We start from the raw sequence: 22842 nt of genomic DNA, 5'->3' as shown, positions 1-22842 counted from the left end.
AAAGTTTCCCAGCGGAACATTGCCTGCACTGGCAGGGGTGTGTGCATACATGGTGGCCAGGGGTGATACCGTTTCCCCTTGGAATATGATTGGGCCCCAATGCCCCCCTCCTACCATATGAACAGTGATTGGCTTTCGTTTATAATAACTACCTATTGGGGGTCATTCCATTTGTATATAAATATTTCATCTGAATGGGCAGTTCATGCAACAAGCAGTCAGTAGACATAAAACTCAAGTTTGATAAGTGATGGCAGAATAGTGTAAAACACAATCACAAAAAACCCCCCAAAAAACTAATAGTGATGAATGCTGAATCGGTTTGACAGATTATGACAGCTGGTTCAACCATTTTTCATGTAATGGCATACAATGAACAAATGCCTGAATGTTTCAATTCATCAGACTACCAGTGTAATACATTTTTGCCAACATGACATAAATAGCTGATTATATAGGAATCAGCAGACAATCATATATAACCATTTGCATAAATATGCCAAAGCATTTGCAATTTTCCAAAAAGAATGAGAAATTGCTTTTATGGTGTACACAGGTGACTCGATGTGGAAGTTCAGAGAATTTCATTTCTGATCTAAGACGTGCACCAAAAGCGATTGAGGAAATCTGCAATATATACACTACTCAAAAAAAATAAAAGTGTTAAAATTAAACACTTTTTAATCAGAGTATAGTATGAAGTCAATTAAAGTTCTGGGATATTGATCTGGTCAGTTAAGTAGCAGAGGGGGGTGTTAATCAGTTTCAGCTGCTTTGTGGTTAATGAAATTAACAACAGGTGCACTACAGGGGCGACAATGAGACGACCCCCAAACCAGGAATGGTTTAACAGGTCGAGGCCACTGACATTTTTCCCTCCTCATCTTTTCAGACTGTTTTTTCACTAGTATTTGGGTATAGTCAGTGTCCTTAACCCATCAGCAGGACTGGTATCTGCTCCTTTGTGCAAGGAGGAACAGGATGAGCACTGCCTGAGCCCTACAGAATGACCTCCAGCAGGCCACTGGTGTGAATGTCTCTGACCAAACAATCAGAAACAGACTTCATGAGGGTGGCCTGAGGGCCCGACGTCCTCCAGTGGGCACTGTGCTCATTGCCCAGTACTGTGGAGCTGGATTGGCAATAAGATACCAGAATTGGCAGGTCTGCCACTGGCGCCCTGTACTTTTCACAGATGGGAGCATGTTCACCCTGAGCACATGTGACAGACGTTAAAGGGTCTGGAGAAGCTGTGGAGAACGTTATGCTACCTGCAACATTGTTCAACATGACCGGTTTGGTGGTGGGTAAGTGATAGTCTGGGTAGGTATATTCATGGAGGGACGCAGAGACCTCTACAGGCTAGACAACGGCACCTTGACTGCCATTAGGTATCAGGATGAAATCCTCAGATTCTATGCTGGGTTCCTCTTGGTGCACGACAATGCTCGACCTCATGTGGTGAGAGTATGCAGGCAGTTCCTGGAGGATGAAGGAACTGATGCCATTGACTGGCCCCCATGCTTGCCTGACCTAAATCCAATAGAACACCTCTGGGATATTATGTTTCAATCTATTCGAAGCCATCAGGTTGCACGTCAGACTGTCCAGAAACTCAGTGATACCCTGGACCAGATCTGGGAGGAGATCCCCCAGGACACCATCCGGCATCTTATTAAGAGCATGTCGCAACGTTGTCAGGCATGCAAACAAGCACGTGGGGGGCATACAAACTACCGAGTATGATTTTGAGTTGCTGCAATGAAATTTTGGCAAAATTTCACATAATTTTTTCACTTTTATGTTTTTGGGTGTCTTTGAATTCAGCCCTCTGTAGGTAATTTTCATTTCCATCAAACGATGTGGCATCCTTTCGTTCCTAACACATTACCCAGTCCATATCAGTATAGATATCCAGCATGATTTTTCCCCATTGAGATCTGATGTTTCCAGGGTTCCTTTAATTCTTTTGAATAGTGTATATAGTTTTTTTCCCAGATAATTCAGCTCATTATTTTTTACTTAGTCATCATTTTTGTTTATAAAACATTTAGAACGTTTAAAAAGGTGCAATCATGAATAGACTGCAAGCCGGAATCTAATTATAATTAATTCATACAAAACTCAACTGTTGTGTCAAACTTTAAAGTGCAAGAAGTACTGCCACGACACCGTCTTTCCACCTTATCTCCAAAATGAATAGTGCATATATGAGCAATTGCATATTTTAAGTGCAGGCTAGAGTCCTGACTTGAAATGGTTAAAAATAACCATAATGTCTAAATTTTTATAGAAGAATGCACTATATAAGTATTGGGATACCTGCCTTTACACAAACTGTAATGACATCCCATTCTTAATTCATAGGCTTTAATATGGAGTTGGCCCAGCCTTTGCTGTTATAACAGCTTCAGCTCTTCTGGGAAGGATGTCCACAAGGTTTAGGAGGGTGTTTATGGAAATTTCTGACCATTCTTCCAGGAAAGCATTTGTGAGGTCAGGCACTGATGTTGAATGAGAAGGCCTGGCTCACAGTCTCCTCCCTAATTCATCCCAAAGGTGTTCTGTCAGGTTGAGATCAGGACTCCGTCCAGGCCAGTCAAGTTCCTCCACACCAGACTTGCTCATCCATGTCCTTAGGGACCTTGCTTTGTGCACTGGTACACAGTCATGTTGGAACAGGAAGGGGCCATCCCCAAACCATTCCCAGAAAGTTGGGTGCATGAAATAGTCCAAAATGGCTTTGAATGCTGCAGCATTAAGAGTTCCTTTCACTGGAACTAAGGGGCCAACCCCAACCCCAGAAAAACTACTCCACACCATAATCCCCTCTCCACCAAACTTTACACTTGGTACAATGCAGTCAAGCAAGTACCGTTCCAATGGCAACCGTCAAACCCAGACTCATCCATCGGATTGCCAGACAGAGAAGCGTGATTGGTCACTCCAGAGAACACGTCTCCACTGCTCTAGGATCCAGTGGTGGCGTGCTTTACACCACTGCACCCGACACTTTGCATTGAACTTTGTGATGTAAGGCTGCTCAGCCATGGACACCAATTCCATGAAGTTCTCTACACACTGTTCTGCAGCTAATCTGAAGGCCACATGAACTTTGAAGGTCTGTAGCTATTGACCCAGCAGACAGTTGGCCACTTTTGCACACCATGCGCCTCAGCATGCGTTGCCCCTGTTCTGTGATTTTACGTGACCTACCACTTCATGGCTCAGTTGCTGTTGTTCCCAATTGCTTCCACTTTGTTTTAATACCACTAACAGTTAACTGTGAGATATTTAGTAGCATGGAAATTTCACCAGTGGACGTATTGCACAGGTAGCATCCTATCACGGTACCATGCTTGAATTCACTGAATTCCTGAGAGAGACCCAATCTTTTGCAAATGTTTGTAGAAGCAGTCCGCATGCCTAGGTGATTGATTATTTTATACATGTGGCTACAGAAGTGATTGGAACACCTGAATTAAACGATTTGGATACAATATAACGTATCTCCTAATTGCTGTACAACTACAAAAGTTGTTTGGTCAAGATTATTGCCAGCAAAGGTTTCGCTAATTACTAAATATCACATACTCATTCCATCAATATGGTTGTGCATTGCTCATTACAATCCATCACTATATGGTTTTGATGAAGATCAGATAACATTTTAGGAGTCATTCATGTAGAAATCTGGATAATTCCAAGGGGGTCGAAAAACTGCATGCATGAGTGAACCAAGACGGTGTAAATCAATGACATGAATCAGTCACAGTTATTGCCTGAATTTATTGAAAGGTTTAAACAAATTCACACAAACTCTACGGAGAGGGAAAAAAAAAAAACATTCAGGACAATAAAATGAAGAAGGAAAAAAAACCGAATACTCTCCTCACCTAGGCATGCAGGAATTCACACACACATACAGGCACACACCACCACTCCAGATGTTTGATATTCATAAACACAAGTAGTTAGAAAAAAGGAGAAAGTTTAGCAACAATTATCTGAACTGTACTAGACGGATGGCTCTCATTTGTTTTATTGCTGGAGGTACCATGTAAACATTTGAACTGTTGTTAGTCAGAATTGAAGAGTAAAGGGCAGATGAAACAAGGGGAAAAGGGTCTGCAGTAAACATGTTTGATTTGGTTTGATGCTGATATAAATTTCTTGTAGGTCTGAGAGGGTTGGCGGTATTGAACTTTTCTTAAAATAGGAAGCAGTAATGGACTGGAGGACGACTATCGCATGCTGGCTGACTTCTAATAAAAACAACCTCTAACAGACATTTTGACAAGAAATGGGGTCAGGAACATTTTGAGCCTCAAGGTCCCAAATTCAAATTTGATCTCAAGAAACACACATGAAGAAATTGTCAAGTTTGTACAATCGCAATTTCAATTATCGTTCAAATGGTAATTTCCAAAGGCTTGAAAACTTTGTTCTACTTAAAGATGTCTTAGGGTCCAAAAAAAAAAAACCTGATTTCCTGAAATGTCCTTAACACTTTTACTTATGTGAAGATCTCACAACACCCACACACTGTGTCATCTTTCCAGCTGTAACCCTTCCTATAGAGCCTTCAAAGCCAATAAAGGATCGCTAGCATGATCTCCAAATTTCGGGTTGCATAACAGACACATTAAAAACTGCTACAGAGAGATAGAGTTCATCTTGGCCCAAACTAGCAGCAACGTCAAGAGTATATGATAGGATCCATCAAGTTTTTCCTGGTAACCAGGGTGCATGGGAAGACTTTCACCCGTGAAAATGAGCTTCACAAACAAATAGCCATCCTTTTTGGTAAGTGGGGTCTAGCAGCATACATGTTCATTTTAGAATGTGTTTAAAGAATACTGGGGGCTCCAAGAGCACTAAATTAATTGTTTGGGATGGGGGGCGGACGGAGGGGATTAGATCAGGGTTCACTGTTAGTCTCACTGAGAAATTACTCAACAAAAATTGACTCAGAATGCACACGTCAGCCCTAGAGTCAAACCTGCAGTGGTTCACGCCATGTGGACCAGGACGTCACCAATTGGCTACTGATATGTGATCAGGAATCTACAAACACATTTAGTCACCTTAGAAGTATCCCCTCACTTTCTCAGAGCTGTCACCCCATCCTTCACAGTGTAAATGGAAGCACAAGTGATCAGCGCCCCCATTATTTATGGATTGATATGTAATAATTCACTTGCACATCCCAAGCTCCCAATATGCCTATAAAACCAATACCTGATGTGTCATTAAAAACATTACAGGAGTAAATAGCTAGTTATTCAAGGGACCAAAACCAAAGTGTTGAAGGACATAGCCTGAGGTTGAAGTGAGTAAGGAAATTCAATTTCCACCCACCATGACTGATTGGCTCAGACACAGGTCCAGGTATACCAAAAAAAAAAAAAGGGTGAGAACTTCCTGCCAACTGACTCATGTTTAGCCATGTGACAGACAGTTCAAAGCTTACAGAGACAACCCCACACTTACAGAACTTAAGGGAGGGGAGGGCAATTTCAAGTCAGGCAGAGACCAAGCAGCCGCTATAGCAGACTACCCTAATGTACACTACCAGACATAGGAGTGCAAAACCATCACAGCTTAGAGTGGAACACCTAGGCTCTCAAAATGACTGCAAGCCACAGGTCTTAAGCCAACTGCAGTCCATTAGATACCCATGGCAGCAATCAGTCTGATGCACATCAGAGCAGCGGAGCGCTGACACTTCATACCTCATGCCAACAGCATTACCAAAACCAGGGCAGATGCCATGTGACCAAGGGTGACCCCAAACTCAGAGGGGTCATGGCTCCTAAAAGCAGCAGGATGTTCGATTGCATAGAAACACTGCGGACCATGTCAAAGCAAGGAAATCCCAACCCAATGCCTAGTCAACCGGTAACATTCACACTAGTCTTCCAAGAGCAGAAAGCACCTTACCCAAGCAACCAAGTGGCCGATGCCTCATTACCACTCAGATGTAGGGGAAAGAACTGGATCTCCATGCAACTCTTGCCTATCATTCAGGTTTGTTTTATTCATTTAAAAATTCCCAAAAAGAAACATCCACACTTTTGCCATAGTTTAATTCAAATTAAACGATCTGACTAAAATTATATGCATCGTATGTATCCTGTCAGACATGTTGCTAAACTTTGTTCACTGTTTGGAGAGCTTCACAGGGGCTGAGGTGTAGGCAGCTCCGGTGTCACTTTAGAACCCGTGCACCTTCAGCTGCTCTTCCTTGACAATGCCGACCTGCAAGAGCAACAAAACTCATGAGGGAAGTCGAACCTTCCACAATTCACACCCACCGTCCCACACAGCTGCCAAGGAACAGCAAATTTAGCAGCCATTTAGACTCACTCCTGGCCTTGTACTAGATCAGCTTTAGCACAAATTTATGGCTCATCAGGAATTTTAACCAACAGAATGATGCACACCATCTTAAGTGAATGGGTCCAGTACACCATTAAGATCCAGTTGCCATATTAGCTTGGACTTTAAGATAATTATCCAAATTCACCATCAAAAGCAAAATGTAACACTGCACAGAAAGTTCTACTGATTTTAGCCCATCACTAATACAGCCTGGAGCACAATTAGCAAACGAGTGCTGCCAAGAGTAGCCCAGCAAGCAACATGCAGTTGAGTCTCTTCAGCACCACCCAGAGCTGGAAGGAGTTCAAAACACCATATGACATAAACAAGGCCCAACAACAACATCCCACAATTATCACACTGGAGGAACCAATTCTCACCTTTCAAATTAGCATGAACAAATCATGAATTCTCCCTGAGAGTTCTTACACTCACCTCAAGCAAGAACTGGCAGATATTTTTCCGCTGGTCTCCCTGAAGCTGAATAACTTCCCCGTACTCCGGGTGCTCGATCACAGTGCCATTGCAGGCGAATTTCTGCAACACAGACACCAGTTCAGCCCCATCATTTCCCCCCCAGCCCCCATAGTCATACACTGAACTTCACAATTTGGCATCAAACAGGTATACTAGTTTTCATTTGGCACCTAGCAACATGGGACACCAGAATTACACACAGGAATTTTGAACTAGTCATCCAGTCACTGAGCTAAATCAGGCACATTGGGAACAAGGCCAGTGCATTGTGGATGTCTGAGGTTCTAGTGAATTCCACCTGAACATAATTCTGGGAAACTGATCAATCTACTCCCTAGAGTTTGTCAGCCTGTGGTATGTAGCCACGAGTGGGTGAATACCTTCTTGAAGGCCTTCACAAGCTTCTTTTTGTCGTAGTCATTGGCTATCCCTTGCACGGTGGTCAGGGTCTTGCGGCCGTTCCGCTGCTGGATCCTTATGTGGATGTAATCCTCGGTCCCGGCCGGGAGCAGGTCGTCACCCTTGGTTGCATCAGCAAAGGGATCTGAGGTTGAGATGAAGTGATCACCACACTGCCGTCATCATAACAAATATGGAAATAGGATCCTCCAAGTGACCCCCCCATGTTGTGTTCATCCTAATACTAGACAAATCAATACTAGCACTCATTACACGCTATACACCATGGACACGCCATGTTGACCATTGGTAAAGGCGAAAATGTTGAGTGTTTTCCAAGAGAATGACAGTGGACGGACGAGTCAGTATTCTAACATCGCCATTCTTTTTAACAGCTTACAAAGGGCTCATATTGAGAGAATAGGCCTCAAACCGTGGCCGAACAACCCGAACGGTGGCTGTCCATCGCATCACTTGCTACAACGGCGGAGGCACCACGGGGATCGACAAGAGACGCCAAGGAGCTGCCGTGTCTGCCGGAAAGCCCACCCCCCTCCTGGGACAAACAACCGATTACATGTCGACGGATGCAGCAGGCAGGGTAGCATGGGCCAGCTACCCGGGGGAGGGGGAATACAAAGACAGCTTTGTGTCCCTAGCACCTTCAAGACCACAGCTGGCTAACTAATCCATTATTTGACGTGAAAGTTTTTTAGAGACAATACAGAAACGCAACGGGGAAATTAGTGCATTTGAAAATAGTGCGTTTAACTGCACGGACTTAACCCAAATACTGGGTTCATTTACGAAGCAGCTACCAAGTCGACGCGCCCTGTTCACTAAAATGCCTCTCGACTTCTAAACACCCAGCATCACCATTAAAAAAATACTACAACAGCACAATAACTACAAACAAGATGCAATGAAACGACTATTCCGTCTAGCTGTCGCCGAGCGGCCATTTTGAGCTGGGTGGCGGTATCCACCGAACAGGCACCGCCGTGTAGTCGCCGACTAGCCGCCTTGAGAACCCGTGCGGCCCACTTACCGAAAGATTGGAGGTTCTGGATAGTGGACATGCGATATTAGGACGATAACTGTGTGGAGATGAAATCTACCGGCGCTTATCTGCCGTGCCTTTTGGCGTTAGCAGTAGGTAGCCCTTTAAAAATCTTTAAAGACGAAAATACGGACTTAAAACAAAACCAAAGGACCTCACACCGTCCAGGCTATTTTTCTCTCGCAAAATGGCCGACACAACTCGCTCCTCGCATTAGGAGATATAACGTGACGTGCGGGGCGTGGCCATGCAGCACTCGCTATTTACGACTGCGGGATTGGCTGAAATTGAGACCATGGCACAAGACCGGTCTTGACGAGTCCTGTCATGTGACGGTACTTACCGTATATGGCAGGGCTGCTCGAAGTCAGTGCCTAGCCGGTAGTGCGCCTTATGAATCAATAGGGTTAATGTAAAAAGCCTTAACGGGGTTTGAAGTACAAAAACATAATGTAAAACCATCAAAGTTCGCAAACACATAACCCAGCATAATCTCCACCCCCAATGACAGAGAGCCAAACGTTAAACCAGTCTCTGAGATCCCATTATTGTTATGTATTGATGTGTCGTGTCGAAGGTCATAGTTAAGTCGTCCATAAGATGCTGTTTTCTTATTGAAAATTGTTCCCAGACTCTAATTTTGAACAAAACAGTCTGATGTGAAAACAGAAAAGATACAGGACATCAAGGGTTTATGTCAGCCTACATTAAGTGTATTGTACCGAGACATTTTTAATTACTGTAATTCACTATAGTGCTTGTTCATATTAATTTCATGCAAAGTTTTTTTAAAACATTTTTAGGTTCACAAAAGCAGGTAGACGACAGAATGGATAGATGTTCTCCATAAAAGTTTGTCTAGTCAGCAATCTTTTATTATTTACAATTCAGTTGCAGTGAGCAATTTATATACTTGTTTCAGTTGCGCTGTAAAACGAGTTTTGTAGATGAATAAATACACAAGTGAAAATAATAGCTGTCCCCTATTTAAAGTAACATTAACAAGAAAATGGTGAATCTACAGTATATAACATGAGAGTTTTATGAATGGTGCTACATCGTTAGCAGTACATTATCAATCAGCCCGCAAACTATTTTCCTTTTACTAATTTGATCTTGGGACACTGTTATTGTGTATATATTTAACAATGCTTATCTGTCAGGACGTCAGGTTATGCATGCTTGCCTATCGGTTTTGGAGCTAGTGGATTCCGGAGGGCAGCCCCACCACAAATCCCAGCTTTGGACTGGGATGCGTAGGTGCTGATTTGGCCCTATGGATCTCTTATGCTGTACTACTGTGCTTTTCAGTCACTGTCAGTGAGCTTTGCGGTCACAGCTCCTCTTTGACGATGCAGTCTGTCCGCATTTCTCAAACTCTCATGGTTTTTGAAACTTTCCTACAACACATTAAATGAGTTTGCTGTTTTTCTGACTGACGCACCTGTTGTACAGGCACCGACTATTCGGCCTGTTTTGAAGTTGGTTAGTTACCCCAGGTTGCTCTGAAAACTCACGAAAAGTGATGTCATTCAGACCTATAATTGCACGCATATCCTTGCACCTGATGTAAATAAATTAATTACAAAGGCAAAGATAACCCCATTTCCCCAGGTAAGGCTTCTGTGATTTAGCAGAGAGGCTTCACAGATGCACAGTTGGCTTGGTATAATTTTAGTACCCATGCATCTTCTGCTGATCCTGCTTGATACCAAACTGCAAGACTAAAACAACTTGCATTAAAAACAAATCCAAAATTTGAAACACTGCAGCATGTGGAGCAGGGCTGCCCAACCGTCTACCACCCTCCTGATCTTAGGTGCAGCCCTGATGTATTACACCCAGTACACTCGGTACTGAGATTCTGTAGCATCTCAGTATTAGAGCCAGCATTGTTGACGCTAAGCTGGCTGTAATACTGAGATATTACTGAAGGACCTGATTATCTGTATCCATCCATCCATTTTCCAAACCGCTTATCCTATTGGGTCACGGGGGGTCCGGAGCCTATCCCGGAATCAATGGGCACGAGGCAGGGAACAACCCAGGATGGGGGGCCAGCCCATCGCAGGGCACACCCACACACCATTCACTCACACATGCACACCTACGGGCAATTCAGCAACTCCAAATAGCCTCAGCATGTTTTTGGACTGTGGGGGGAAACCGGAGTATTATCTGTATCAGGTGTGTTAAATTACGGCACCTAAACCCTGCAGGGTGGTTGATGTCCAGGAGCGGGGTTAAGCAACACTGATGTAGAGGTATGAGATTTGACCTCACAACTGGTAGAATGGCAAGGCTGAAACCTCTTAAACCATAATTACATCTTATTGCCCACTGTTGGGACAACGGAGTGTAGGGGAGGATGTAAATCAGATATCTTGTTTAACATGGAAACGCCTGTTAGACGGATGCATGATTGGCCATTGTTTCCAAGCAAGTATTACCACATTGTTGAAGCATAAGTTAGTCCAGTCCATTAGCACATCGTGCAGTGGGATTAATAAGAAAAATCACCTCACAAGTTCAAAATAACTAGCCACGACATTGGATAAATTATTTTGACTGAGACGTACTCCGGTCAGTCTGTAGCTCCAGCTTTGCCCTGCTGAAGCAACATATTTCCTGTAGCATGCATGTTTTAACATTACATTCATAGTAATTCCCTTCATTAGTCTGTATTTTATCAGAGCCCCACCATAGATTTCATAGATAGATAGATAGATAGATGGATGGATGGATGGATGGATAGATAGATACATACAATACATACACTCATACATACATACATACATTCACTTTATTCATCCAGAAGGAAATTCACACAAACGTTTCAGTGATACTCCTTCATCACTGTTTGTGTGGAAGCCATGCTTAGCCTCTAATAAAATACAAAGCATTAGAGGTTGGACCCAATCATTACTCTGACTATTTTACAGCGTCTACAAATCAATCATATTCATCATCCAACTTGGGCCAGTGAAGTTTTTTTCCTTCATTATCTCATGACAGAGGCCTGAATTGTTACATTCATGTAATAATAAATAATGGTTATCCTGTTTTTCCGGTGTGTATACATGTACTGTTTACAATGTAAGTCCACAAGCAGCACCCCTCAGTGGATAAGGATATTTATTGCTTTAGCACTCGCCCTTTGTATTATCACTTTACAGTCACTGGATCATTTTAGAGGCCTGAAATATCTAATTTCACGTTCAAAGTTTCTTCACTTTTTGGTTGTGGTGGTGCCTTCGCCTAAGTGGCCTGGCTGGGGGATGTGTTATTAACCATGGTCCACCTGCATCGTCCTCCCTCTGTCTCTGGCCCCCCGTCTTCGACTCTCTCCCCTTTTGTTAATCATCAGACCCCATTCCATCATGCCACTCCCATGCCGGTTGAGTCTGTTCGCCTGACCCCCCCGCAGGAAATGAAGTCTCACAGTTCACATTTGTTCATTGGTTCCTGTCTTGGTTAAATCCATTCTCAGTTAAAGCGGGGGGGGGGGGGCTGACAAATAATTTAGTAAGAGTAGAAAATAATAGTAATAGAAAATTTAGTAATAAGTAGAAAAGCGCTGTATAAATGCAGTCCATTTACCATTTTAATTTGTAAAGCTTCCTTGCACAGGGGGCACGTGGGCTGCTAACCTGAAGTGTGACTGACTGTTTTTACTATGAAAGTTTGCTCAATGCCTTTGTGAGACTGGGATGGGGGTGGGTTGGTCTCCGTATGAGTTTCTCACTTAAGTGTTTATTCAGGTTTTTGCTCATCACATTCTGCTGTATTTTTCTGTCTTCGCTGAACCAGCAAGTGTTTCTTTTTTGCCCCATTGCATAGGAATTCCTGCGTCGCATGGTTGAATTCCCTGAGTTTCCCGGGCTTTCGCATTCTCGCATCTGATTGGCCTGTAAAGCACTCCCCTCCCCCCAGCCTCTTCCCCTTGCTTGTGATATTTGAGTAGTAACCAGGAAGTCCCTCCTACCGAGTGGAGAAAACAGTAGCAAAGCGAAACTTACCTTCACTACACTCTCTCTGTCTCTGCGTTTGTGTGAGAGCTAAAATGGCAGAACTTGGATATCTCCTGGATCTGGATCAATTTAATTGTCCAATCTGTCTTGATCTGCTAAAAGATCCAGTGGCTCCTTCCTGTGGACATAGTTACTGTATGAGCTGCATTAAGGGACACTGGGATCAGGAGGATCATGTTGGAGTTTACAGCTGCCCCCAGTGCAGACAGACCTTCACACCCAGACCTGTTCTGGGCAGAAACACCATACTGGCTGAAGTGGTGGAGAACCTGAAGAAGACTGGACTACAAGCAGCTACTCCTGCTGACCATTATGCTGGACCTGGAGATGTGGAGTGTGAAGTCTGTACTGGGAGAAAACGCAAAGCTATAAAAACCTGTCTAGTTTGTCTGGCCTCGTACTGTGAAACTGACCTGCAGCTTCACAATAAACTTAACCAAGGAAAGCAACACAAGCTCATTGATGCCATCGGACATCTGCAGGACAAGGTCTGTTCCCAACACGACAAACTTCTGGAGGTCTACTGCCGTACCGACCAGCAGTGTATCTGTCTGCTGTGTGTGATGGATGAACACAGAGGCCACGATACAGTCTCAGCTGCTGCAGGAAGGGCAGAGAAAGAGGTAAGGACTAGAAATAGTAATTTTATGCAGGGGATTCATATCAATCAGTGTATAGCACTGTAACACAGTGTAACACTGTGGCACAAGGGCTTCCTGTGGGGGTGTGTACTTTTAAATTTACCCTGAATAACGGGATTGCGTGCATGTGAGACACCACATCCAACATGTATGATGCCCTGGACATTTTCACACAGCTTTCAAGGTTCATTGGAAGGGAGTAAATGAGTATTGTATGTATTATATTTTTGCCTGTACTGCACTTTTATAATGTAAGGGGTCTATTGTGCAGCATTCATGAATGAAGATGTTATTTATGAACTGAGAGCTATGATATTGTGGTGAAGCACATTTACTCCCTTTTTAGGATATTATATTGGCAGGGGATACCCTTACATTTCCATATGCTTAACGTTACCTACATTTGGATTGGGGAGATTCTGATACAGAGTAAGATGACAAGCTGGATCAATCTTTCATGTCGATCTACTATCTGTTGTGCTGAATTTCTAAACAAACCAGCCACAGACTTGGACTTGTGAAATCAATAGACTTTATTTCAAAGTAATAATGTTGAGCTGGTCTGCCGAGCAACCTAAAATACTACACCCTTTATGTTAATAGCCAACACCGTTTGGGTCCGTGCCACCCTAGTCACATGATGTATTAGGATATACCATCTGATTATTTGCTTCTCATTCATACCTTATATATGTGTTCTTGTGCAGCCTAAAATTGACATAGATGTTAATTTCTGTATTACTCTAGAAGTACTTATATGACTTCTAATAGGCTACACATTCCTTCCAAGATCTTGCTTGTGTGGCCTAGCGATCTACAATACCCATTTTTTTCCTATGAGTAGCCGACTACGCCACCCCAGGGACACTGCCCTGGGGACCCTAACACCCCAACCCTCAAAACAGCACACAGGTTCGAATCACCGGAAAGGGCCAGAGACGCGAGCCAGTAAAAGTTATTTGTTTTATTACATTCAATGAAAAGGTTCAGTAGTCCACACCATAAATCTAAAACCCCGTAGGCGCCCAATCCCTGCCATCGACCCCGCACACGGCGTAATACACCAACACCGGTGACTTTACAGCACACGCACACGGGTGACGTCCACCACACACCAGGCGGGTGCTGCGCAAGGCTACTAGCCCTGAAACACAGATGAGGGAACAAAACACCAGGTTAGTAGGGTACCGCCGCTTTCCATTACCCCGCTAGGCCTGCTTAACCGCCCCCAAGATAAATACAAAATCACAATCAAAATAAATTAACGAACCAAGGCAAACACAAATAATTAATACATGCAATAAAATAAAACATACCAGAACAACCAAAATACAAAATCTTGAGGCAGTATATGCATAGACTAGATGCCGCAATCGGCAGCGGAATAGCAGCATTCCGAGCAACTCCTGGCACCAAAGTCCCACTCTGGCCACCCCCACGAATCCACGTTCTCCACAGGATACACGGATGTCGATCACTGGTAACCGGACAGACAAAACAGCGGCGAGGTCCACGTTCCCCAGTAAACCTGCAATATATTAAAATACTTACAGGCCACGCTAACAACTAAATATCCCGCTAATCTCCCCGATATACCTACCACCAACCGGAAGACTTATACCACTGCTGGGGCTGCCTTCACCACCTCCCCAACAGCAACAGGACGCAACTCCCCAGCGGCATGCATTTCACCAACCATGCGATCAATATACCGCAACCAATGGCTAAGGGATGGTTACGGAAACCAATTAACCCCCTGCCCACTCACAGCACAGCTGCTACTTCCACCGCCAGCAACAGGAACTGCGTCAGCCCCATACCTAACCGAATCCACCCTCTATATAGCGCTAAGCCCCACCCAAAACACAGGGGAACCAATAGGGCAAAGGGATCAATATTCCCCACTTGGCTACATTCGCATATTATAAGATATGACAGTCTACTGTCATGTTTCTCTGACAGTACTTATAATGTTTTCCATTAGTACTCATATACTTCACAAAGTTTACTCATTAATAATGTACTTTTCTCTATTGTAGCTTATATGTTTCTCCTTAATCACTTACCATAAACTGGACACAAACCTATCATTAATCCAAACATGGAGTCACCTGGTCCCTCAGGGGGTTGATATTTGTAATGCAAAGTACAAAGTGCAATATTAATTCACCGGGGTGTTTTTCCTAGTGTAAAGTACATTTGTTATTGCATATGAACAGAAGAATGTTTGTGTCTTGGAGGAGGCTACTTTCCAATCAAAACACACTATTTACAATTATGTTAAGGTAGGAAGTCCGCATGGTAGATAAGTAAACTCTTACCGGCAATGTTTATTTGAAGGGCACCCCACATGATGTTCTCATTTGAGATCAAGGTCGTATCAGTATTTGATCTGGAGTTGATGTAAGTCAGAATGTTTTAGTGTTTGAAATCGTCTAACTTTCCTTCTCACCCGACTTCCCCATTTTGGTTTTTTTAGAAGCAGCTGAAGACAATGCAGAAGGAATCAGAAAAGAAAGTCAAGGAGAAACATAAGGAGCTGCAGGAGCTGAGGCAGGCTGTAGACCTTCTCAGGGTGAGTAGGAACATGGACATGTAGAGAAACCCTAAGAGACATTTCATGGTTTAGTCCGGAACCTTTTCCAGGCATCCAGTGAAGGCCACAGAGGACAGGAGAACGAGGGGATAGAGAAATGGGCAAGTGCTTATATTTCTGTATCTGTGACAGAGCTCTGCACAGTCAGCAGTGGAGGACAGCGAGAGGATCTTCACTGAGATGATCCACTCCATTGAGAGAAGACGCTCTGAGGTGATACAGCTGATCAGAGATCAGGAGAAGGCTGCAGTGAGTCAGGCTGAACAGATTCTGAAGAGACTGGAGCAGGAGATCTATGAGTTCAGGAGAAGAAACACAGAGTTAAAGGAGTTCTCACATACGGAGGATCACATCCTTTTCCTACAGGTGTGCATGCAGCTATACTCTTCTGCTTTCATTTGGATGCCTTCATCAGAATGTACAGCAAGACTCACTGTCTATCTTTTCTCTGCAGAACTGCAAGTCTCTCTTTGACATCAGAGACATGTCCAAAGTTGCTTTTAATCCGTACTGCTCATTTGCGGATGTTGGAACAGAGGTCTCCGTTCTCAAAGACCAATTGGAATACCTCCTCAAAGGAGATTTACTCAGGAATTCAGGTTGTTGCGCAAGCACTAATTCTATTGAATCCTGTCTTTATGTTAAATCACATTTTCAATTCAAGATTTCTCTTATTGTCTTGCAGTGACGGAACTCTTTTTCTTGGAACCTAAGACAAGAGAGGATTTCTTACAATGTGAGTTCACACACGCCGAACAAAGTCAGAACATTTCATAAGATTTTTTCAAGATCACTTTTTCTAGAATTTCCTAATTTATTTGATGTAAATATATATATATATATATATATATATATATATATATATATATATATATATATCCATCCATCCATCCATTTCCCAAACCGCTTATCCTACTGGGTCGCGGGGGGTCCGGAGCCTATCCCGGAAGCAATGGGCACGAGGCAGGCAACAACCCAGGATGGGGGGCCAGCCCATCGCACATGCACACCTAGGGGCAATTTAGCAACTCCAATTCGCCTCAGCATGTTTTTGGACTGTGGAGGGAAAACCGGAGTACCTGGAGGAAACCCCACGACGACATGGGGAGAACATGCAAACTCCACACACATGTGACCCAGGCAGAGACTCGAACCTGGGTCCCAGAGATGTGAGGCAACAGTGCTAACTACTGCACCACCATGCCCCTATATATATATATATATATATATGACTATAATAATATTATTCAGGATGATTTTTTAAATTTGCACAAGTACAGGTACACACAGGTACAACCTCATGTTGCTCTCCATAGCTTGGGGGGGGTCACAGAGCAGGATCAGCTAATGTGCAGTACCCCTGGACCTGGGGGGTTGGGGGTTTGTCTAAAAGGCCTTGCTCAAGGAGCCACGGTCATATGACTGTTCTGCTGAGGCTTGAACCAGCAACCTTCTGAGCACAGGCAGAGAGCCACTCACTCCCTGTCTCCCAAGAAATGTTTTCCTCAGCATTTATTTCTTGTTATTTAAATTCCCTCACCAACATAACAGGACATAATGCATTTAAAAAAAAACCATTTATTTTCATAAATAGAACTTTTAAGAAATATACAACAATATATATTCAAGTTTTCATAGGAAAGCGCATGTTCCAAACACGTGTGTTGCCAACAGGAGAGTCGCTCTGTGCCCTCTGGTGGACAAGCTATGCAATGACACCCATAACATGGTTGAAGGATCCACCTTCCATCTCTCCGTTTTGTTTTTAATTGTCATTTTTCGGCCATTATAAATTCCAGTACTGACTTATCTGCAATTAGCACTTATCAGTCAACAGGAATGGACTGGAAACAAAAAGCAGCTGGAATCCCCTAGTATTTTCTTCTACCGATTGCGATGAACCAGTTACCTAAATATTATATATAGGTTATATGTCAGGAAAGAAAGACCAGCCCAGCAGGAAAATTTCCGAACTTCCCGATGGCCAGTCTGTGCCCATCAGTTGATATCATTGGTCAGGCTCTACTCCGTACCATAAAACCTGACACTTATTAAGATTATTATTTTATTATTATTATTTTAAGCATGTATTTTATGCGTCTGTTTCCTTCCCTGTCAGATGCCTGTGAGCTTACGCTGGACCCCAACACCCTCCAAAGACAGCTCTGCTTATCCGAGGGGAACAGGGTGGTCACGTGGGTGGAGGACTGCCAGCCGTATCCTGATCACCCGGAGAGATTTGGGTTCCACCAGCAAGTGCTGTGTAGAGAAGGCCTGACTGGGTGCTGCTACTGGGAGGCAGAGTGGAGCGGCACCATCGGGGTCTATATTGCAGTGTCATATAATGGGATAGGCAGGAAAGGCACAGCTGACCTCTTTGGGCGCAATGATAAATCCTGGAGTTTGTTCTGCTCTCCCACTAGTTACTTTTTCAGACACAATGATCGCAAGACTGCAGTGCATGGACCCATCTCCTCCAGGATAGGGGTGTATCTGAACTTCTGGACAGGAACCCTGTCCTTCTACAGCATCTCCGACACGATGACCCTCCTGCACAGGCTCCAGACCACATTCACAGAGCCCCTCTATCCTGGATTTTATATCTGTAGGACGGGAACTGCTGTTAAACTGTGCTCTCTGTGAAATGAAAGCACTTATAAGGGTGACTAATTAGCGAGTGGGATGAGCGTTTCTCTTCTTCAGTAACAATCAGATTGATTTTTTACTCAAGAGTTTCATGACAGTATTGATAGATGAGTGGAAAGATGATGATGGTTGTTTAGGATGGATGGATGTTTTCTGAGTTCAGTGGATTGATGGTCTTGTCTTTCTTAGTGGTGATCGAATTAAAGCATTTCAGATTCAGCTTGCTTGATTGGGACTGCTTAACGCGTTCTCCCAGTGAGGGATGGTACATCACCAGAGTATGGAACATCAAAAAGGAATTCAAAAGTAACACCATTCTCACACACTTGCATATTATGCAATTTTAAGTTTAATTCGTTCAAAATGTTATGGGTGACTTATGAAGAGCATCTTTTCTGTATTAATTTTAAGTGAAATGAATTGACAGGTGATTAGCAGCTTTGAACAAATTATCTGTATTTTTTTGGAGAATTAGTAGTCTGCATATCCAGACACACCACATGTGTATTTTATGATCATTATAATATGGGGAATAGTCATGCTAATCGAGGTGTGATTATACATAACAATAAAACTGTATTGTGCACACTCCATGCAGGCAGGCTGAGTGGAGTTTTCCGCCGCGTTCATATCTGTCCCCAGTTATACAGACATAATAGCCGCGTACCAGCCAATCAGAAAATACCATTTGTTGTTTCCAGGTAAATTAGAGAATCAGTTATATGTGATCTGGCTGCAGGCACGTTATTACATGGATGCGCACACAGATGAAGTGTCGAGGAGGGGGAAGTGGAACAGCAAGATCCGATCAATGCGGTAGGCAGGGACCTCAAGCCTCACACATTGACCGTGAGAGACACGCTCCACCCCTGACAGATCTCACTCCAATCTTTCGAAAACTTGAGACCCTTGGTCAGGGCAGCTTGCCAGCATTGCCACCAAATTAAGATGCCTCTTTGGTGTGCGGTACGTCACAAGATGGTGGCCATATCCGAGACAGCAGAGAAAGGGGGCAGGGCAATAACCCTAACACCACAGTCAGCATCACTTAGGTAATTTCCTTCCCTTTTATTCATGGTCAGCTACACTCTGACTATCCCTACAGACACTTTACTGACATGCAGTAACTACTTTAACAGAACACATCACATCCCGGTGTTCTGCACATGGAGAAGCGGGACTGAGTGTTCCTGTATACATGTCTTGCACCTTTTCCGTTCTCTGTGGCAGAAGAGATACAGATGAGGAAGTAGATGGATATTTGTGATATCAGACCAGGAAGAAAGAGCCAGTCTTCAGAGGGCTGGGGTCTCTGACAGACTCATTCATGGCTCCTCTCCTCTTCCTCCGCCACGTCTTCTTCATTAGGCTGCCAGGTAAGACAGACATATTGACCTTTATGCAATATTCAGAAATTCACCAAAAAGGATGATAAAATTAGTCTTGCTGTTATGTGATAAGTTGCTTTGATAGAAGTTGTTGTGTGGATGTTGTGTAGAAGTATAGTTGCTGTGTAGCTCCTGCTCCAATCCTGCTTATACTTGTACCTGTGCATTTATTGGAAGCTCAGCCTTGCTGCACTTATGCTAGTTGACATATTGACAGCATGTATGTCTGTAATGTGCTATTTTCCAAAATAGAAAAAGACATCCAGTGAGCGGCGGTTCTCTGGGTGAAAATGACGTGTTGATGGCAGACGATAGAGGATAATGGCCAGACTGGTTGAAGCTGATAGAAAGACAACAGTAAATCAAATAACCACTCATTACATCCAAGCTATGCAGGGGAGCATCTCTGAATGTACTACAGGAACCTTAAAGCAGATGAGCTACAGCAGCAGAAGAACTACCGGGTGCCATTCCTGTCAGCTAAGAACAGGAAACAGAGGCTACAGTGGGCACAGGCTCACCAAAACAAAACATTGGAACAATATTGCTGGTTAAATGAGTCTCAGTTTCTGCTTTCACATTCAGATGATAGTCAGAATTTAGCATGAACAACATGGTTTCAGTATCCAATTAAGGCTGCTGGTGGTCTGATGGTGTGGCAGATATTTTTGTGGCATAGATTGGGCCCCTTAACACCAACTGAACACCGTTTAGATCCCACAGTCTACCTGAGTATTGTTGCTGACCATGTCCATCCCTTTGTGAGCACAGTGTACCCAGCTTGTAATGGTTACTTCCAGGAGGATAACACACCATGTCACAAAGCTCATATCCTCTCAGACTGATTCCTGAACATGACAATGATTTCCTTGTCCTCAAATGGCCTCCACAGTTACCAGACCATGATCCATTAGAGCAACTACTCCGCATCAATAATCAATGTCATTTCAAATTCTCACACATTTATTCCTTGGGGGGTGGCGCCCTCTAGAGGTCTTCTCTGGGAGTTATACTGTAGGAATTACAGTGTCTCACTGTTTCCCATGAAGACATCTCTCCAGTGCTGCTCCGGAGCTGCCCTGTGAACGCTGACCAGCCAGTGGACAGGCAGGCAGAGGCCCTGCAGTTCATTTGCTTTAGGATGAATTACTACATTGAAAACTAACAGAAAAGACAATGTATATTGCTGGGTGGCATTTCAGGAGGGGGGGCATTATCTGTATATGCCCCCCCATGACACTGACCCTGTGCCAGTGACTGTGAAGACAGTGAATTGCTCAGTGCACCGTTTACATCAATGGTGTCACTTTTACACTGTGAGCGACTGTTTCAAAGAGAATAATTTGAGGAGCTACAGAGTCATACTGGTCGATTTTGCAGGTTACGGTCGGGGGGTCTTCTGTGGTAGAGAAAGATCAGCCAGTTGGAAAACACTGATTTACATGATGTCCCTGCAGGTGGTGACAGTGTGTGGACATTCAGGTTTTTAACTGCACAGAGTGGAGAATCTCTCGCCATCCCATGTTTCTATGATCAGAAGTATAAAGACCATGTGAAATACTGGTGTCGAGGGCAATTATGGTCCTCCTGTACAATTATGACACGCACAGACTCACCACAGAGCTCCAGTAAAGTGTCAATCACTGATAGTCCTGACCAGCTAGTTTTCCATGTGACCATGAGGAGCCTGGAGACAAGAGACTCTGACATCTACTGGTGTGCTGTAGAGATTGGTGGAGTTGGCGAGATGGACGAGTCTCAGTCTCTGTCAATAGAGGTTAAAGGTAAGATGTTTTTTAACAAATTTCAAAAATTTTCTTGCCAGTATCACTTCCTGAAATCCGGGGCCCCGTGTGAGACGTCCTCCTGCCCTTCGTCGCCCCCTTTGTGGTCCTGTCCTCATTCTCTCCTCCGCTGCACATGCTCAGTGTCTTAAACACTAGAGCCTGAACTTCTACCATTACCACTTTCTCAATAATGAATGTTTGACCACACACACTGTTATCTAACCAGAAGAGTGAAAATGACTAATTGTTCATATCTGTTGTCCTTTTAAGAGCAAAGTGATATATAAGCTACACTTTGCCTGTTTTCCTTGCATCATGCTGTCCTGCTTCTATTGATCCATCTCCCCTCTAATCCCCAAATAAATTCCTGTTCCTTCTACCTATCATCGTGTACCTTGCATTTGTTTAAGGTCGGACTACACCCTGGACAGGATGCCAGTCTATCACAATGAAGACATACACTACAGGCATTTCAGAGGTACCAAACACTGCACATATTTGGGCTGTGGGGGTTAGCTAGAGTATGTGGAGGAAACTCGCATGACATGCGGGGAACTTGCAAACTCCACACACAGACAGGTGGTGCGAGAGACCCAGGGGTGTAGCACCAAATTTTGGGCTCCTCCCCTCCTACCATATCCTCTCCTATGGAAATAAGTTTACGGAAACATTTAACCTTCACTTTCACCCCCCTCTCACCCTTTTTGGCACTTCTGAAATCCTGACTGTACTTTCGTTTTCATTTTGGATGCAGAATTTGCGAAATCCATTATCTGCATACGTTCTTCATTCCAAAAATTTGTACGACGGAGGATCAAACCAGTTTTGCTTTGGAGCTGGGGGAGGGGGACATGGGGGGGGGGGGTGTAGGGGCAAGAAGCAAGCAGATAAAGGAAACACCAGGCAGACAAGCAGAACTTATCCTGTAAGTTATTTATTTATAGAATATGAGAAAGTATTGGAATTAGAAACCAAAATCAAATTACCTCCCCCAGCACTAGGCAAGGACCTGGTTAGTCAGGTCCACTGTTACCCACAGTCCTGTGCCCCTGGCGAGAACAGTGTTACCCATAGAGGCATTAGTAGGTGTGGTAGTAATTTATTAGTTGCTTTATTGCCGAGCTTCGAGGTTGTCTCCGTGGTAATGCTGAAGAGAACTTTCTGGTCAACATAACTTGTATAGGGGTACACTGACAGTGTTGTGGTTTTTTTCTCCTTCCCCGCCAAATCAGAAGTCAGAGGGCCGCTTGTGTAGTATCCAGAATTCAGTATTTAGTGCAACAATGAAGTTACAACCAAGGCTGGACACGTAAAGTGTGTCCAGTACTGTTTTACACCAATTTTTATATAAGTTCTTATCATTTAACAATATCTCGTCACTTAAGCATCATCATTCCTGCAGTCATTCACAATCATTGTTTTTTCCCTTAATC

The 22842-nt window shown here is 43.7% G+C and overlaps 3 protein-coding genes and 1 long non-coding RNA gene across 4 annotated transcripts in view; 2 read left to right on the top strand and 2 right to left on the bottom strand.

Annotated features, from left to right (window-relative positions):
• Positions 1 to 6015: 6015 nt before the first annotated feature.
• On the bottom strand, positions 6016 to 8540 carry eif1b (eukaryotic translation initiation factor 1B). Its single transcript, XM_049010508.1, has 4 exons — positions 8309 to 8540; positions 7242 to 7405; positions 6820 to 6921; positions 6016 to 6261 (listed from the first exon to the last, which is right to left on the bottom strand). The coding sequence occupies exons 1-4, from the start codon at positions 8337 to 8339 to the stop codon at positions 6217 to 6219; spliced, it is 342 nt and encodes a 113-aa protein (XP_048866465.1). The 5' UTR covers positions 8340 to 8540; the 3' UTR covers positions 6016 to 6216.
• Positions 8541 to 12313: 3773 nt separating this feature from the next.
• LOC125739926 (E3 ubiquitin/ISG15 ligase TRIM25-like) lies at positions 12314 to 18453 on the top strand. Its single transcript, XM_049010493.1, has 6 exons — positions 12314 to 12974; positions 15472 to 15567; positions 15721 to 15954; positions 16043 to 16187; positions 16274 to 16324; positions 17708 to 18453. The coding sequence occupies exons 1-6, from the start codon at positions 12384 to 12386 to the stop codon at positions 18229 to 18231; spliced, it is 1641 nt and encodes a 546-aa protein (XP_048866450.1). The 5' UTR covers positions 12314 to 12383; the 3' UTR covers positions 18232 to 18453.
• Positions 13942 to 14902, bottom strand: LOC125739937 (uncharacterized). The gene is made up of 2 exons (XR_007397395.1): positions 14593 to 14902; positions 13942 to 14520 (listed from the first exon to the last, which is right to left on the bottom strand). It is a non-coding gene; the product is annotated as an uncharacterized LOC125739937 (long non-coding RNA).
• Positions 18454 to 18592: 139 nt separating the features above from the next.
• LOC125739927 (polymeric immunoglobulin receptor-like) overlaps positions 18593 to 22842 on the top strand; it is a 148541-nt gene continuing 144291 nt past the window's right edge. Inside the window, exons 1-3 of the mRNA XM_049010494.1 lie at positions 18593 to 19610; positions 21350 to 21406; positions 21820 to 21887. Of these exons, the coding sequence (XP_048866451.1) occupies positions 19562 to 19610; positions 21350 to 21406; positions 21820 to 21887 (174 nt within the window). The 5' untranslated portion in view covers positions 18593 to 19561. The remainder of the gene's footprint in view (positions 19611 to 21349; positions 21407 to 21819; positions 21888 to 22842) is intronic.

Source organism: Brienomyrus brachyistius, chromosome 4, assembly GCF_023856365.1.
Source record: "Brienomyrus brachyistius isolate T26 chromosome 4, BBRACH_0.4, whole genome shotgun sequence".
Taxonomy (NCBI): Eukaryota; Metazoa; Chordata; class Actinopteri; order Osteoglossiformes; family Mormyridae; genus Brienomyrus; species Brienomyrus brachyistius.
This window is presented reverse-complemented; position numbering and strand designations above follow the sequence as displayed.